Source organism: Eretmochelys imbricata, chromosome 1, assembly GCF_965152235.1.
Source record: "Eretmochelys imbricata isolate rEreImb1 chromosome 1, rEreImb1.hap1, whole genome shotgun sequence".
Lineage (NCBI taxonomy): Eukaryota > Metazoa > Chordata > Testudines > Cheloniidae > Eretmochelys > Eretmochelys imbricata.
This window is the reverse complement of record NC_135572.1, coordinates 261094278-261111483: the sequence shown is the minus strand read 5'-3', so window position 1 is coordinate 261111483 and position 17206 is coordinate 261094278. Positions and strand designations below refer to the sequence as shown.

Below are 17206 nucleotides of genomic sequence, written 5' to 3'. Positions count from 1 at the left end.
TATAGCACAGGCAATCTTCAAATGCCTTGTGTTTGAAACTGTGGGCCACAGTACTCTGCCTAATCTAGCTAGTTCTCTTACTAGAACCCAATTTGTAAATGCCTAGAGATCCTTATATGAAAGTAAAATTAATAGCACCCTGTCTATCCACCTTTAGGGTACCTGTCTGTCCATGGGATCTGTCCTTCTATTGTCCCACTCTCTGCCTGTGGCATCTGTCTGTTCCTCCATTGTCCTATCTGTCTGTTCTGGTATCCGTCCATCTGCCCCCTCATCTCAGTTTCCTTAGCAGCAGGCTGCAGCTGACTCCCTTTTGTGCCATGCTTTTGTCCTTGCCTCGCTTCATGCCGGCTGCTGGGCTGCCAGCTGAGTGGCTGGCTGGGCATTGCCAACCGCACCCTGCGAGCAGCGTGAGTCCCGCTTTGTGACCTGCGGGGCTAGCCACCGCCCCCCACGCCTGGCTGCCTGCTTCCCGCCCCCGTTCAGCGCCTGCACTGGAGAGGGGCGGCTCCCGTCTGCAAATCCGCTAGGCGCTGCCCGCCCCTTCCCAAACCCAGCCGAGCCCGCAGGGAGGCGAGCGAGGCAGGCGGCGAGCTGCCCGGGGCATGTGCGGAGCTGGGGCGGAGGAGGGACTGTGGCTTCCGCTCACGGCCGCGGCAAAGCGGCTGCTCGCCACAGCCAGGGCCGGGCTGAAGGGAACATGAGGAGGAGGCTCCGGCGCCTGCTCTGCGCAGAGAGAGCGGCTCGGCCGCTTAGCCCCGCCGCTGGCTCCGGCCCCAGCCCGGGCACCCTCCGCCACCAAATATAGCCTGGAGCAGAAGGGCACCTTCCAGCCGCACATGTGCGGCGGGGCCGGCGGCAGGGGCAGCCAGCTCGGGGCCCGCGGGCTGTAAATACCGACCCCCCCCCCAGGCCGGGCAGCCCGGCTGAGTGAGGGGCCAGGCGGGGCCAGTCTCCTCGGCGGCCGCACAAAGACGGGGCTGGTCTCCCCGCCACCCCCGGCCAGAGCCGCTTCCCAGCCCGGGGCCACCGGCCAGGAAGGGGCTGCCCAGCACAGCTCCAGCCAGGGGCTCCCCGCCAGCGGGTGCCCGCTGTCCCCGAGCCTTGCCTGCCCCTAGGCGGGGCGGAGCGGGGTAGCTTCGGCTCGCTTCGTCCCGGGGGGGCGGAGGGGGGACTTGCCAAGCGGGGCTGCAGCGGCGCCTGTTCCCCGAGTGCCAAATGTGCCTCAGCAGCCGGAGAGGGGGGTGAGGAGGAGGAGGAGGAAGGAGAGGGGAGGGAGGGGGTCGGGGGCGCTGCGGGTCCCCACCCCAGCGGCGCAAGGGCTGGTGCCCAGCAGATGTGGGCAGAGCGGAGAGGCGGCGGCTGCGCTCCGGCGAGTGCCCCCCGCGCCGTGCCGCCGCCGGAGATGGAGGGCGCTGAGCTGGATGCTGGCCGCGGCCCCGCTCCTCAGCGCTGCCTCTCGTGCGGCTCCCAGCCGGGCGCCGCCGGCAAGGGAGCCGCGGCCCTGGAGGAGCCGGCGGAAGAGGCTCCATCCTCCGAGGTGACAGCGGCGCCGGAGCTGAGGAAGCAGCAAGGGGTGAAGAGGCATCATCACAAGCACAACCTGAAGCACCGCTACGAGCTGCAGGAGACCCTGGGCAAGGGCACGTATGGCAAAGTCAAGAGGGCCATCGAGAGGTTTTCGGGCAGAGTGGTAAGGCAGCCTGAGCCGTTTTTCTTATAGCTTCCCAGGGGGAACACCGCTCCTCGGGTGCATCCTCCCAGGAGCTTGTTAGAGATCAGGCCCCTGAGCGTTATCTCAGAGGAGGTAGAAAGGAAGCTGTGGCATTCAAGAGGTGCCCAAGCCACAAAGCTTCCAGCTGTAAGAAGAACCCAGCTCTTTGGCGGTACTGGTACCCATTATACAGCTAGCTATGGAGTTTGGGACTTGATCGGAATAGCCTCCAAGTGCCTTTGGAACCAGTGTTTTGACTCCAGCCAAATACTTAGGATGAGGCAGTTATATACTTGGGCATATTTACCTGGCGCCAAATGATATTTATGATTGGAATAAAATGTGTGTTTTTGTTGGCCTTCACAGATGTGGCCGTCTTCACCAGTAACCTTACCTTTATTTCTAAGGGTGGAAATGTATAGTGCAGTGCAACTTGCAGTGTTCCCTAGCTAATTGAAGTGACCTTCAGAATGGTGTCAGAAGATTAAGTGTTATTTTTAAGTGATACAGTGCAGTGATTTGTTGCAGTTAACTTTTGTGATCTGAACTTGGCTGACACCTAAAAAATGCTGGGACTGCAATCCAGCCCCATTGATTTTTACAGTCCAGTTCATGGCTCAGTTTTGTGGGATGGCTCAAGACCTAACACAGCCCAGAGGCCACCCTATAATAACTGGAATCCAGCAAGTCCTCCCACATCTCCTTCAGCCTCATATACAGGGGGACTTGTAATGCATCTGAATTAACACACACACATTGCCATTTGATTTTCAGTTGAAATACATCTCCAGTAGTAGAGTGATGGTACAAGATGCGGGGAGTGCATTAGCGATTGACTGCTCAGAGACATAAATGCTTTTCTGAAGACACCTTAACATAAATTTCATTTGAGGTTGACTGATTTTCAGCAGACTGTACAAAAGCAAGACATTGCCCTAGTGACATACAAGTTTTGTTTCATTGCTGTTTTTGTTTTGGTTGGCTGCAAACCTAGCACATACCCAGAGGAAGAAACAGAAACTGCCAGTGAGGTGGCTTGAATAAGGGACATTTACTTTACAACTAGAGCTATGTGTCAACAGTTAAAATGAGAGTTTCAACCAAGCTGTACAATTACATTATGTGTTCTTTCATTTTACTAGCTCATTTGGAGGCTGGCTAAACAGAAACCAGAGATGAACATCTCTGCACATGCTCACTTCAAGTACAAGATTTTTAATGTTTGCTGTCTTGGCTGGTCTAAAATTTCAGACTAACAGAAGCTAATGATCTCTATTATGGAGACTGATTTTTTTAAAGTCTGATGTTTTTTAGTTGCAAAAAAGTAAGAAACATCTATTTTTTAAACTTGAATAACTTAAAGAAAGATGTTGAATGGGCTTTAATCAGATTTGTTTAGGGGAAAGTCCTCTTCTGAAAAGAGATGAAGTATTTCAAATTTCAGTCTGATCTGAATCTTTGTGGCTGAGGTAGCAAAGCTTGGGGAAATAGGGAGAAAGGATGAAAATCAAAATACAGCTGGATTCTTAAATGAAATAAAAATGTTGCATGCAATCTGTCTACCGGTATTTAGAATACTTACTGGAGTATATTATAGCTTAATTTTATATTATAAAACTTAATCCTTGCCATATGGCATTTATTTTTATTAATTAAGCTACATTCAATTACAATATAATGTTTTTGCTTGAACTCTCCTGTTTGAGCACATGTGAAATATCTGCATTTTGTCGGTTCTAAAGAATTAGAGCTAGTGGCCCTGAACCCAACCAGACATGAAGTTAATAGAAATTACTTTTTTTTTTTCAGTTTCCACCCCCGACTCTCGTACTTCGAGCACTAATTTATCTCACAGACCACTTCACCCACAAGAGGAGAATGCAGCAAAAGGGGGCTGGGTCAGGAGAGACACAGGGTTTTCATTCAACTTTTTTTCATTCTCATTTCTTTCTTCCCTTCTGTTCTCATTAGTCATCAGTATTTATGGCATCTTTGAAAAGGCTTGAATAGATTCATACTGTGACCAGCAGGGGATGCACAGAGAGCAGTGTGGCAGGCACCATTCCATTATGTCTTAAGCACAAATTGTCCAATAACCAGAAGCTAGGTTTCAAGAGTCCCAAGGTCACTCTCTAACCTGGTTGTTTGCTTCCAGTCATCTTTTTTCACTCAGCAGTATGTAAATAGTTCAAGCTGTATGGCAACAGATTGCAAACCTGAACCTTGGAAACAACATTACATTCCCAGTTATTAGCCCTGTCCAAGTGATCTGCGCTAACATATTTGGCCTTTAAAATTTATTAGCCAACAAGCAATTTAGCTATACAACATTTTGCTAAAGATTATTGCATGAGTAGCCAGACTTTAATATAAAATGTAAGCTTTGAATTTTGCATTCAATTGTTTCTAACTGTAATAAACAACTTAACAACAAAGTCAGTCGACAGGTTTGACAGGCTAAGAGTCTGATTCTGATCTCACATTGCTGTAAATGAGAAGTAACACCACCGAAGTCAATGGAGTAACATCAGTACAAAACCAGCATGAGAGGAGAATTGAGTCCTATAAATGGCTCAATCCTGCCCCAACTAAAGTCAACAGCAAGTCTGTATTGACTTCAGTGGGAATAGTATTTGGCTTTGATTTAACAGTCTATGTGTATTCAGTTTCTTTTTTTTTTTTTTTTTTTTTTTTTTTTTTACCATTTTGCACTGAAACATGTTCACAAAGTGTTCTGAAAGTAAAAACTGCTAGGTGGATTGTATGATATGTTTAGTTTGTTGCTAAAAACAACTTATTTGAATGTGTACTAGTTACGACAGTTACTACATACAACGTTGTGTGTTCCATGAAACAGATAAATTAATATCCCAATATGATGTTTTGGGGCACGCTGTTTTCCAAACAAGATTTCCTTATTTAGTACTGGTTGGGTATAAAATTCACACCTTATGATATCTTAAGTGAAAGTTCCTATAAGTATAAGGGTGATATAGGAGGATATAGAAAGACTGTGAAGTAGCATGTACATTGAAATTCCTGTAGGTGCTTTTTCCGCTTGTCCTCTTGCACATGAAAGCAGCAGAACAAAACTTTGCTCATGTACTATAATCAGTACGGGTTAGCCAAGGAATCCATAGTTACAATCATATAAGTGCAAGGCATGCTAGGTAATGGTCATATGTGCCTGTACAATACACGGTGCATAATGAAAGGAAATCCTGCAAGATGCTCATGCTAGAAAATGCTTGGTTTGAGGATAATTACCCTAAATTGCTGATAGGGCCTTTCAACCTTAACTCCATCTTTAAGTAGTTTTTTTCTGGGATTACATATAAGCCAGTAAATGGTATTCTGCTGATACGGTGTATGTTTTGGTTAATATTGGCAAAAGAAGGTCTAGTATTGTGAAACATGGCAAGAATCCAGATGAAAGCCTGTTACGTTGCACGATGCACTCAAAGCAGAGCAGAACTTGATTTTTTTAAAAGGAGGCACATCCAGAGCCCCCTGCAGGTCCACTCATATAGGGGTTCCCTCTTGTGTCATCATTCAATCCCCGCTCCATACCCCAATGTCCCAATTATTAACAACACTATATATTGTATGTAACAATTTCTCACGCACCCACTCTCTAAGCACCCAGTGTCTGACCCCTTCAGCATTCACTCACTGGACAGATTTTTCTTTCTGCAGGGGCCAGGGGTGGGCTAGGGGAGTGGGAGCAGCAGCAGGTAATTTTTTCTCTGGTCCCCTCCTGAGAGTCAGGGCTTTTATCTTCCTCCTGGCCAACAGAGGGCAAACCACCTAGTTCTTCTCTCCCTACCCCTAAGACAGGCTTATTAGTCTGAGAACTGATGACAAGGTGCAGCACAACATAAAACACAGGCATTTCTCGTTTATATCTTATTTACACTTATGTATAAAAGTGCACTATGCAGCTCTCAATCATAGGGATGCTGCCAAATTAAATTTGGCCCCAAATTTACATCATATAAAAGCAATCTCTTGCAAAATTTTAGATTGTTTGAAACATTTGCACAGTTGAAAAAATTCCAATGAAAAAACCTCGTTTCAAAACAAATCAGCATTCCCCTGTGGTGTTGGAAACTCAGACATTGCTTTTGAGAACCTGAAAGTGAAATGGTGTAAACAAAGGGAAACTGGCTTCATTGATTGTCATTGCCCTGACAGAGAGAAGTGAAAAACATAAATAGTGACAAGTAAATTGGATTTTTTTTTAAAGTTTGGTCATTTTAATAGTTAGGGTCTTATTTGTAACACAGATACATTTGTTTGTTTACAACAAGATTTTTTAAGTGGAGTGTGTCCCAATTAACAAGATAAGAGCGGTTGTGCAGATCACAAGGAGTAGTGCCCCGATTCTCCATTCTGCTGAGTTGATCTCAGTGTAGGAATGGAAGGGTGGGAGTAAAGGGGTTGTGCACCACTTCCAAGCCTTCCAGTATTCTTGGCTCAGTCAACATTCTGCCCAGTCCTTAGGGCTATAGGGCTGCTCTAACGTACACTGTGCTCTGGTTGCAGTGGCTGTAGGCTGAGACTCACAGCGCCCACTCTTCCTTCTGTCTTCTGGCATGCCCCATACACAGGGAACTGAGAAGGGTCTGGTGCTTAGCAGTTCCAGTAGAGCTCTGTGGCAAGTGGGGAACCACTTTATGGCAGGTCCAGTTTATGGAACTTTTACATCAGCAAATTACATAACGTGTCTGTCAGACAACCCATAATTGAGCCCTTTAGGGGTAGCCAGAGGAAAAAAATCTACATTAAAAGCAAGTTAATGTTGAAAAGTCAAGGACTCAAAAGTTAGGAAATATCAGTGGTAAAGTTGTCTGTGGAACCTTAATTCAGCTCTCTTGTATGCTTTATTTTAATTATGTGATCAAGTACTGTTTTATCCACAGGACTCCTCCCTCATACAGTGAATGGGCAGGTCAATATTTATTTGTATTCTCATTGTTCCTGTGAGGCCCTATGCATTATTTACTACACATTATTCAAACCAAATACAGAATTATAAATTTCCTTATAACTTTTCTATAATGCTCTCATTGTAGTAACTTAGTTCATGACAAACATTCATTAATGTGTCTGTGGAACACTGTTGTGATGTGAAGTGGTATGATTATTATTCCCATTTTACGCATGGAGCAGAGGTTAAATCCAAAAGTGTCAACATACTTTGGGTGCCCACTTTGAGATGCTGGGACCTGACTTTTTCAGAGTACTTAGCATTTTATAGCACTTTGTATGTTCAGAGTAGATCTCCTGTAGACTTCTGTTGCTGTTCTGAGTGCTCAGCACTTCTGCAAATCAGACCCTAATATCTCAAGTCAAGCACCTAGAAAATGAGGAACACACAGTGGCCACCTGTAAATGTTTTGGCTTCACTGACTTGCCCAGCATCACACAGGAACTCTGTGGCAGAGGCAGGGATAGAATCCAGGTCCCCAAGGCAGCATTCAAGTGCCTTAGCCATGCGATCATCCTTTCTTTTCTTGCAGTTCCCTGCCTCTTTCAGTATGTACCTTACAACTTCTGCAACAAATGAGGCAGGGATCCAACAGACAACCCCCTTTACTACTCAACCCTGATTCATTCCTAGAGCAGTCTCTCTCCCACTTGGCTCCTGCGCCTCACACCTCTTCCTTCTCCTGTCCCTGTTCCTTACACATTTCTCAAATGTGGCCGCTATGGCCGCATGCAGCCACCAGGGGGGTTTCCTGTGGCCATGACAGCCTTCTGGGGGAGAGGGCAAAGCAGTGGCCCCTCCCTGCAGGGTCCAGGGACTCCAGGGGACTTCAGCCCCTCCCCCCCTTCAGCCTCAGGACTCTGGGGATGGGCTTAATCCCCCTCCCTCCCTTCTTCAGCCTTGGGGCTCTGGCAGTGAGCATCGTGCTTCAGCCCCCCCTCCCCCCCCCCGTTTCAGCTGGCTCCGGGCTTCAGCTTCCTGGGGTGGCAGCAGGGCACCAAGCTTCAGCCTCCCCCACCCTTGGCTCCAGCTGTGGGGCTCCGGCTTTGGGCATTAGCAAGGCTGATCTTACAAGGCACCATGGTAAAGAGGCATGGTTCGGGCTGAGCCTGGGGTGTGAGGCCACAGAAAGGAGCTTGGGGCAATGTGGGGTGGGAAGCAGTAGGGGCCAGGGACATCCATGGAGGGCGGGGGGAGGCAGCAGGGACCAGGGGCATCAAAATACAACTATACCTTATTAAATCTGGAAAAAAAAAACCCACCTTACGTAAATAAATTACAATGATTTGGACAAGTATATGTGCATATTTATTTGTTTTGCCTAAAGTTAATTAAGTATGTTAGGAAAATTTGTCAGAGCAGCCACCAGCAAGAGTTGGTGGCCACACTTAGAGACCACCAAAAATTTTGTTGTGAAAACCCCCCATCTGCATTCCAGTCAAGCTGTACTCTCCTCTTCTATACTGATGGGGAACAAGCTGGGGGAGCATTGAGAGTGCAGGAGAGAGAGTCTTCCTGCTCTCAGTTCCTGTGTCTGGTGCCACAATGGGCACCTAGCAGTTGAGTGAAGCAATTGCAGGGAAGGTCTGAGCTCCTGCAGTCCCAGGATGGAGCATGCTCAGTCTTTCTGCGGAGACAGTGCATACACGCTCCAGTTATCACACAAGAGCTGCGAGGGGTTGCAGCATGCTCTGTGCAGATGGAATCTTTGGCAAATTTAGCTCCAAACTCTAACAACATTCTATTGAGCATATGCAAACTGATTTTTCAGAGGCTTATGACTTTGATAAATTTGGGCAAGGTTCCATGGAGATGAGAGAAGGTACATTCCTGACACCAGGGAGACCCCCTGCTAAATTTCAAGTTCCTGCTCCAAAGCATGGAGGTGTTAGAGCTTAGTGAAAAAGTTAAGGTTTTTTTTTTAACATGGGCAAAACAACATTTTTCATAACCTCCTTCTTGGAAATGGCTGAACTGCTAAAACTTTCCAGCAATATTCATCCTGAGGCAGATACCCCGCATGGAAAAAATTGGCAGTCCAAACAATTAAAATTTGGCAAAGATATAAGTAACTGAAAACGGAACCTTATAACAGAAAGTGTCCGGCATTAACTCTGGGAATTGCTACCTGCAGTGCCTAGAATAAGCCTAAGCAAATTGGCTTTGGGGACTGATTTTTGTTGTTTTGTTCCATCCCTATTTATTACATAACTTTGTTCTAAAACAGTGGTATAAATATTTCCTAATTAAATCCAATGGTGTGTGGTTTATTTTTGCTTAAAGTCCTTCTTAGAAAGTACCACAAATTTATTACAGTGGGAAATATCATGAGGTAAGTGTCAAATGGCTACATCTAACCCTCACTTGAGTATCTGAAATGTGCAGGAAGGGGTTGAGTTTCAGGAACTGAAAGCGGAAATTGATTGTCCTGTATTCTGCCATCCTTCCTAAAGCACAGCTCTCCAGATCCTCAAACTAGAGAGATTAGATCAGAAGGGGTGCTCCTACCTAAAAATAATTTAAACAAATGGCTGAAAAATGTAGAAGCAAGTTAGTTTGGTGAAGTAAATATTCTGTAAAAGTCTGCGTCAATGAGTTGCGAGTAAGGACTCAGAGTTGTCTAAATATGTTAGTTTTCACAAATCTTTTAGCTCTTTTAACTCAGTCAGAGGCAGATGCTCATTCTGATTCCTGGGTGGACGTCTGGTGGGTGGCATTTACTGGAGGACTTTGGATCTATAAACAAGTGAATGGATTTCTAGGCTCTGGGATCCTATTTCTGGCTCTTCTGCTGACTTGCTGTGTGATTTGGGGCAGTTCAGTTAACTTCTCTGTGCCTCAGCTTGCCCATTATAAAATAGGGATACTGCTACTTTGCCACTCAGAGAAGTTGTGTTAATTTATGGGCCAAATTCAGCCCTGATTTACACCCCATGCAACCGCACTGAAGTGAAATTCATGATAGAATTTGGCCTACTGTTTATAAAGGAACTCTCAGTTAAAACATGCTACAAGTGTTGTTACAAATGGTTTCAAAACACCATGTGTGAGAGAACCCAACAGAATGAAAACTGTACAAAATCTCTTTTGGCACATATTGTTCAAATGTATTGTGGTGTTCGGCTGTGTGTGATTTTATTTTTGCCTAAGAATTACAATTATGATATGACATGTGGAGAGTGTTTTCATACATATTCTAGTTTGAGCTCATCTATGTTGGATAAAGATGTCTGGAACTTGCAGTTCATGCTAAAGATTGTTTATTCGTTATAGAATTCTAATCACAGTTACTCTGTGAGTCTGGTTTTTTTTGTTTTTTGGTAAATAACTAGAAAGTTTTTGCTAGATTGTAGAGCCAATAAGCAGCAGGTGGTAGCCACAAAATACCAGAGGAGAAAGTCATACATGGGTTAAAAAACACTGACAATATTTGGTAAACCTCGGCCACAGCCAGATCCACATGCACAGATCCATGAAAATCAAAAGGAGAGAGAATGTGGGAAACATTATAGTGCCCTTATAGCACACACAGATCTGTTGACATTTTTCTCTTGTTCTTTTCCCCCAGAAGGCAGAATTTGGCCCTACATTGCCAGGGCATGCACCTGACTCTTTAAAAAAAAAATTCTTGTTCTACTTCTTTGTTTGAGACACACTTCTTTGCAACTCCAAGTATACCCCATATACTGACCAATCAGAAGTGTAATACTAGATATGCAAATTAATTGGTTGATGCATCTTTTAGCTATCTTTTAACAGACAGGGATACCATATGTGTCTATTTAACAAACAAAACCAAAAACTGTTTCCACAATTTGCTAGATATATGGCCAACAGTGAAAAAACTACAGAGCAAGGTAAAAACTGCATCTGTGTGTTGTTATATTTTATGACCAATTCACTAAAGCCATAAGTGTATCCAGGCTTTCAATAGTGTTCTCCTGCTGTTGCTTCCTGTACTCCCTGGCTATAGAATCAGGCACTGTGGCTCTCATTTGTCTTACCCACATGAAAGCCTTTAAGCATCTGTGAGTTATGATTTGAGAAGGATCTGCTTTTTAAACAGATTATATTTATCACCATGTCTGCACAGACAACATTGTACATTGTATAAATTAGAAGATCCTAGACCTTTGAACACTAGGGGGCTGGGTGAGGTATTCCATGAGAGTACAGCGTCTGGCCATACTGATCAAACATCCTGGACTCACACCAAAAATACCAGATGTTTAATTCATGTAGAGGCCCTCCCATCACCTTTAACTACATGTTCAAATGGGGAAAAAATGCCTGAATGCAGTCGTCCCTTGCTGTGGTGCTGTCTAATTTCTAATTGCAGCTAAATATGATTTTTATACCAATCACCATGTGTACAAATTAAACAATCCCCAAGTCATGCCATTAAACTAATATGGATTATTGATATTTGTAATATCCCTGCTCTCCAAGGACAGATAGCACTGCTACTAGTTTTGATTGTTCCCAAGATATCAGACCTTGTAACTGCCACTGGTCCAGGATTGAATACAAGTCCTGGATCTTGCTTGAGTGTGATTTTTCAAGTCCTGTCCTGACACACGGAGGAAAGGAATAAAATATTTTTATGGTTAGGTCCTTTTATTTTAAAAAAATGGCTGCTGTGGGAAAAGTGCTTGACAGGATTGGAATGTTAGGAGCCGTCCTGGTGGAATTAGATTTGTGAGCCAACTGTAGGTAAACTCAAAATTGCAAATTAAGTGCAGTTCATTCCATGGTTTGTAGCTTATTTCATGGCCACAGTCCATTCCTTGGCGAAAATGATCACATGACCATCATCCTTCTATCCCAGACCAAAAGCTTTTTTAATAAAGAGTTAATCTTCCATTAATACAACAATTAATCCCTAGATAATTCCCCAGTCATCCCTCGCAACCTACAACAGTTGTTCCTTGTCCATGTTACTTCAGCAACATCCACACCACAGCACTCTTCCCTCCACAGCCCCGTCGCCCACTGCACACCCCACATTTTTTCACCTTCCATGTTGTCTCCCACATCCCTGCTCAGCCTCTCATGGTCTCCTTAAATGGGCCATTCACCACCTCCTCACTCCCAGTGGGGCAGTTGTATAGTGCACTGGGGAACCAAGGAGGACAAGAGGTGCGATGTGGGGGAGCTTGATGGTGATTGAAGATTCGATGGGAGGCAGGAGAGTGACTAGGGATCCCACTGTCTCTGTGATAAGGCATCAGTGCTTCAAGGGCTCCCTCAGGCCTGTTACCTTGGCTACCTGGTAGACCAAGTCAGCAGCACTGGGTAAGCCCTTGATGTGCTGGTATTTTGGCATAGAGGCCTGTAGTGACCTTGGCACTGCTGCTGGCATACTGGAGAGCTCAGGCAGTAGTACTGGAGGAGCCAAGTGCCTGAGCTGAGGCACTGGTGCTTGAAAGACTCCCCATGGTGCGAGTGCTTCAGTGTGTTGGAGAGCTGAGTCAGCAGTGTTTGGGGGGGGTGGGGGGGGAAGAGGGCAGGGTGTCTTTAAGCACCAATGCCTTGGCACAGACACAGTGATTTGTACATACTTGACTGAAAAAAATAGAACATTTGTTTGTCCTACAAAGGATTATTGTGCCAAAGTTGGAGACTAAATTCAGTCATTAAGATATAGAGCAGAGAGATTTTGGTCCTGCTTTAGGTGGAAATCACAGTGCAGTTTTGACAATGGAGTTGCTACTGACACCTCCAGACTATATTTCCCATACACAGAAAAGGGATCTAATCCCTAATATAACTACCAATCTTGACACAATCCTAATGGTGGACATTCTAGAGACACCTCCATAATATTCACTGTATTTGGAAGAGATTTGTTTAATTTAAAAATGAGTCTGAATATTTTCCTTGTAGCACCTACTTCATAATCTAGCAATGAGTTTAGATAAAAACATCTCTGCAAGGCAGCATGAACTTTAGGATTAGTGTTTGCTAATGATAATAATTGAAAAGAACTGTTTTGTTTGTTATTGATGCAAATGATTATCCCTATTTAAGCAAAAGATAAAAGAAAAATGACCATGCATCATTTGTTTAAAAAAAACAACCCACTATCATACACATTTGGAATTTGTTTTGTTTTTGTTGGGCTTTGCAGAAATAAAGTCATAATGTGTTTTGGTTCCATATTGGGGTTTTTAATTATGTTTGTCACAAGGAATGACATGCTTAAAATAGCGTAAATAGTGTAGTCCTGGAATTTAGAACCCTTGCATCTGTAGTTAAATCTGAAATGAAGACATACCTCATAATCACCTTAGCAGTGTTCTGCGGTTTGTTGTTCCAAGTGGAACATTTTGGCATAGGAAAAAGTGACCATTGGGAGAATACTGAAGAGTGAAACCTCCTTGGTAGCTGAATGCTCAGCAGGAGGGTAGATTGACTAACACTACACTCCCTGAGGCTTGAAGTAGTTGCATACCGATATGAAATATTATAGCCTGTAAAAATACCAGCTAAAATACAGTACTACTACCTTACCACAAGAGTATTTAAAATACATTAGAAAGCAGTACAGTTGGACCTACACCAATGGGTAAAAACATTTGATAACTCTATTGTGATAGCAGTGGTTAGCTAAACATTTGTTTGTTTGACGTCTGGGCTATTTTTATGGTTCGTTGGTCCCAGTCATCTGAGAATGAGCTTTAGTTGGCCTTAATTAACCCAGATAAGGGTGTACATGAGGGGGGTACTCTCCTCCCTCCCACAAGCAAAGAATATTTGAACCTTGTCTCCATTGCGTTTTCCTGAGCAGCCTTTTCTTTATATAACCCAACTTTTCTTCCTTCATTTTTATGTATGGGCTTTTTCTGTGGTGCTTGTCATCACCATAATGTCGGAGCACCCCACAACCATTAACATAGCCTTGCTACATCCCTTTGAGATAGGAAGGATTATTTCCCCTGTGTTACAGAAGGGGAAATGAGGTCTGGTTTGTACTGAAAAGTTTTGCCAGCACAGCTCTATCAGTTAGCAGTATGAAAAAATAAAAACATACCCTTAATTCACACTGCTATGCCAGCAAAAGCCCTACAGTAAACACAGTTATACTAGCAAAAAAAGTCTGTTTGCTGGTATAGCTTATTTCATTTGGGGGAACTGGACTGAGCCATACTGTCAAGAGGTTTTTTTTTGCTGGCATAAGCTGCGTCTCCATAGGAGGGTTTGATGGTATAGCGATACTGGTTTAGGTATACTGACAAACCCTTTCTAGTGAAGACAAGGCTGCAGGCAGTGAGAGATTAAGTGACTTGCCCAAGGTCACATGAGAAATTTGTGGCAGAGCAAGAAACAGAAGCCCAAACTCCCAAGTGCCACTCCAGTGCCTTAATCATGAGCTTAGCCTTCTTCTACTTGACTGTATGTGGCAGCTTCGTACATCCTAGGAAAAGGCTGCACTTCCTCTGTGACAAGGAAAAGTGAGTATCTTCCTTTGAGGCTGTAGTTGTATCCCCTGAGCACTGCAGATGTTAGCTTTTCTTCCACTCACGGACTGTCTCCTCTTCTTCATGCCCACACCCTACCCCATTATCTGCTTAAGTTGTTAAGACTCGTAATGAACAAGGGGCCTTCAGCAAAAAAAGTTGTACAACATATTGGCAGCCAAGTGATTGGCTGGCCCTCTTTTTCAGCAACAGTCTTATTCTGAGTATGATCCAAGAGTTTTCTATGCGTCTCTTTATGTCAGTGACATAAGTATCGTCTCAGTTCATCCTGTCTAGCATTTCATTATAAAAATGTGTTCTAACAGGACCATGAAATGCTTCATTGTGGAGTGAATATTACCATAGAGGAATTCATTAGAGAAAAGAATTTCATTATGTACTTTAACCTCCCTCCTTCCAGCCTTCCTCCGATGCAAAGAAAACTATGTAGTTATGAATGTTACCAGTTATCATTATTCCCTCTCCCTGAATGTAAAACAGAAAATCACATTCCTCGAGACAGCTTTGGGCCAAATTCTGCCCTTGGTTACACTCGTAAGCTGAAGAATTTTGGCCCTTTTTTTCAGTTGATGTATTTGTTTAATGCAGGCAAGGGCTAAATGACACACTTGAAAGAAATCTGTGTTATTGTCTGTAGAGCAGAGCTTGTGTTTTATGAACTGGCTGATCATAAAGGCAGCATAAATCATGTAAAGCATTCTCATTTGCTTTTTCTCTTTTTTGCAGATGGGGCTTATAGAGTAGAATTGCAGTCAAATGTCTGCTCCAGGATATTTTAGTTGAGCTGTATGAGTCCATTAAACAAATGTAATGGCTTTTTGGAAAGAAGTGCTATGTGTTTCAAACCAAATGTTTTACATAGAGAACATCTGGGTATTACTGGTGTTTGTGTGTACAGCACATCAGACTGCAGCCTTAGCAAGCTCAGTTGGGAGGTTGCCTGGGATGTGGTTGTAGGATATGACAGTTCAGTTGTTATAGGGAATAATTTGTATGAAGTATTGCCATAAACTGAATGTTTGGCACAGGCAGCTGTGTCTTTGTTTCACTGTACACCCAAATTCTTCTCATTATCTGCCCAACAAAGCCCTCTATGACACTTTAACAGCCTATTATATAAGCTAATTTAAATGTTGGCTCATTCTGAACTATGGCATGCACATTAAAGCACACTTCAGAAAGCAGTCACAGTAAAAGGAGGGCTAAAATTGCTTCATTTTCAACAAGGCAGCTCTGTTAATCCTTGTCATGGATTATCTGATGCAATTGAGAGGTTAATGCTGTTCTTGCACAAGTTAATATAGGATTGAGCTGGAAGTTATCAGTATTATAGTGGTAGCCATGTGCATTCTTGTTTTTAGGAATGTAAAAATGCAAAACTAGGAAAACACATAATTTAATACAATGCATGGTTTTATCCAGGGGCTAAAAAAATGGACTTAATTGCTGGTGTAATTCCAGTGAATGTAATGTATTTGGTTTTATTTTAGCTAAATCAGGATTAGTATATTTCTAGGACATGGAGCCAATAATTTATGCAGAAAATGTCACAAATGTTTTTATTTAGGATCTGTTTTAAAAATTAAATTATTTCTGCCACTTAGCAAAGGAATGCCTGGCTCAAATGAGATGAAAGCAGTTCTGAGCTCCAGAGTAGCAAAATGCAACCTCCTCCTTCAGGGAAGTTTAAGTAAAAAGTTAAATAAAATGGGTTAGGCAGTGGCTAGCTCAGTCCCTCATGGACAGCAATTCACATTGCACAGCACCACTTAAATAGTTCTACACAGTATGACATGATTTGTGGTATTTGCTGAGATGAAATTCTGGACCAAGTAGAATGAGAGGGAATTGTTCTCCACTCTGGGGACCGTGGTACATCCAAGTCTGTGTTAAGGTCACTGGCAGGGTGAAGTGGGAAGCCTGCGTTGCTGCTGGTGCTCTACCTAACTTTTTGGCAAAAGGATTCCAGAAATCTGAGTACGGACTCTCCCTTGTTCAATTGACTCTGGCTAAGGCAGCTGCCAAGAAAAGGGGGTGTGCGTGTGATGGGGGTGGGGGCTACAGTCTGAGTGAGATTACACAGTCCGAGTGACTACATTGCCAAAGGCTTTTTTACCCGTTCCTTTGTTCTGGGTTGCCTCTTTTTCAAATTTCATTCTCCCCGAACTGTTCAGAACAACCACCTTGATTTCTGAACAGGGAGAATAGGTACCCTTCTCTGTGGCTGTAAAATTGCTTGGTAACCAGCTGCTAGATCTTGTGAAAGAACAATTCATTCTTCACCCTCCCTGTCACATCTTTGTCCACTCCAGTTCTACTGTTCCAGGAAAACCTGAGCTTGGTTGTTTCTGTATTACCCTTCCCACCGAGCCATTAGGTGGCCCCTCTTATTTACTTTTGATAAATAGAAAGGAGCAGCAGCAGGTCCCTCTGCTTTCAGGGATACAGATATTTCTTAGAAATCAGAGAAGGATGGAAAAAAATGTTAGCAATTCCCTTCCTCCCTCTGTAATAATTCCATGGAACTCTGTAATAATTTCCAGGATGGTCCATAACCAAAAAGGGCAATTAAATTAATACCATTCAGGCTGAACAAGATGAAACCAAAGTAGAATTATTACAAAAACAAGAGGGGAGTTTAATATTACAGAATGATCTGCAGACCTAAAACAAAAGGAAACTGGGTGAGGTTTAACTGACAAAGTTGCCAACATTTGAAAATATTTTCCAGGGTCAGTTCTCCAAACAGGATGGGGGACTGTGGGTTACTAGGCCCCCAATAGAGGATTGTATCTGCAGCCTGGTCCATTTTAGATTATTTTAGAAAATTATAATAATTTAGCCATCAGGGCCTCAGAGTTGATACTCCTGTGTGATAAACTGAAGCCCCTACCCCTCCCTCTCCATTACATACCTTTGTGTACCTTATATTATATTCCCTGTACACCCTTTGTATCATAATTGCTACCCACAATTGGCAATCCTAAAGCCTGAATTTCCTGCACATCCAAAACTCCTATT

At 43.7% G+C, this 17206-nt stretch overlaps 1 protein-coding gene across 1 annotated transcript in view; it reads left to right on the top strand.

The window, feature by feature from the left end:
* The first annotated feature begins 1336 nt into the window (after positions 1 to 1336).
* NUAK1 (NUAK family kinase 1) overlaps positions 1337 to 17206 on the top strand; it is a 57169-nt gene continuing 41299 nt past the window's right edge. Inside the window, exon 1 of the mRNA XM_077807547.1 lies at positions 1337 to 1693. Within this exon, the coding sequence (XP_077663673.1) occupies positions 1337 to 1693 (357 nt within the window). The remainder of the gene's footprint in view (positions 1694 to 17206) is intronic.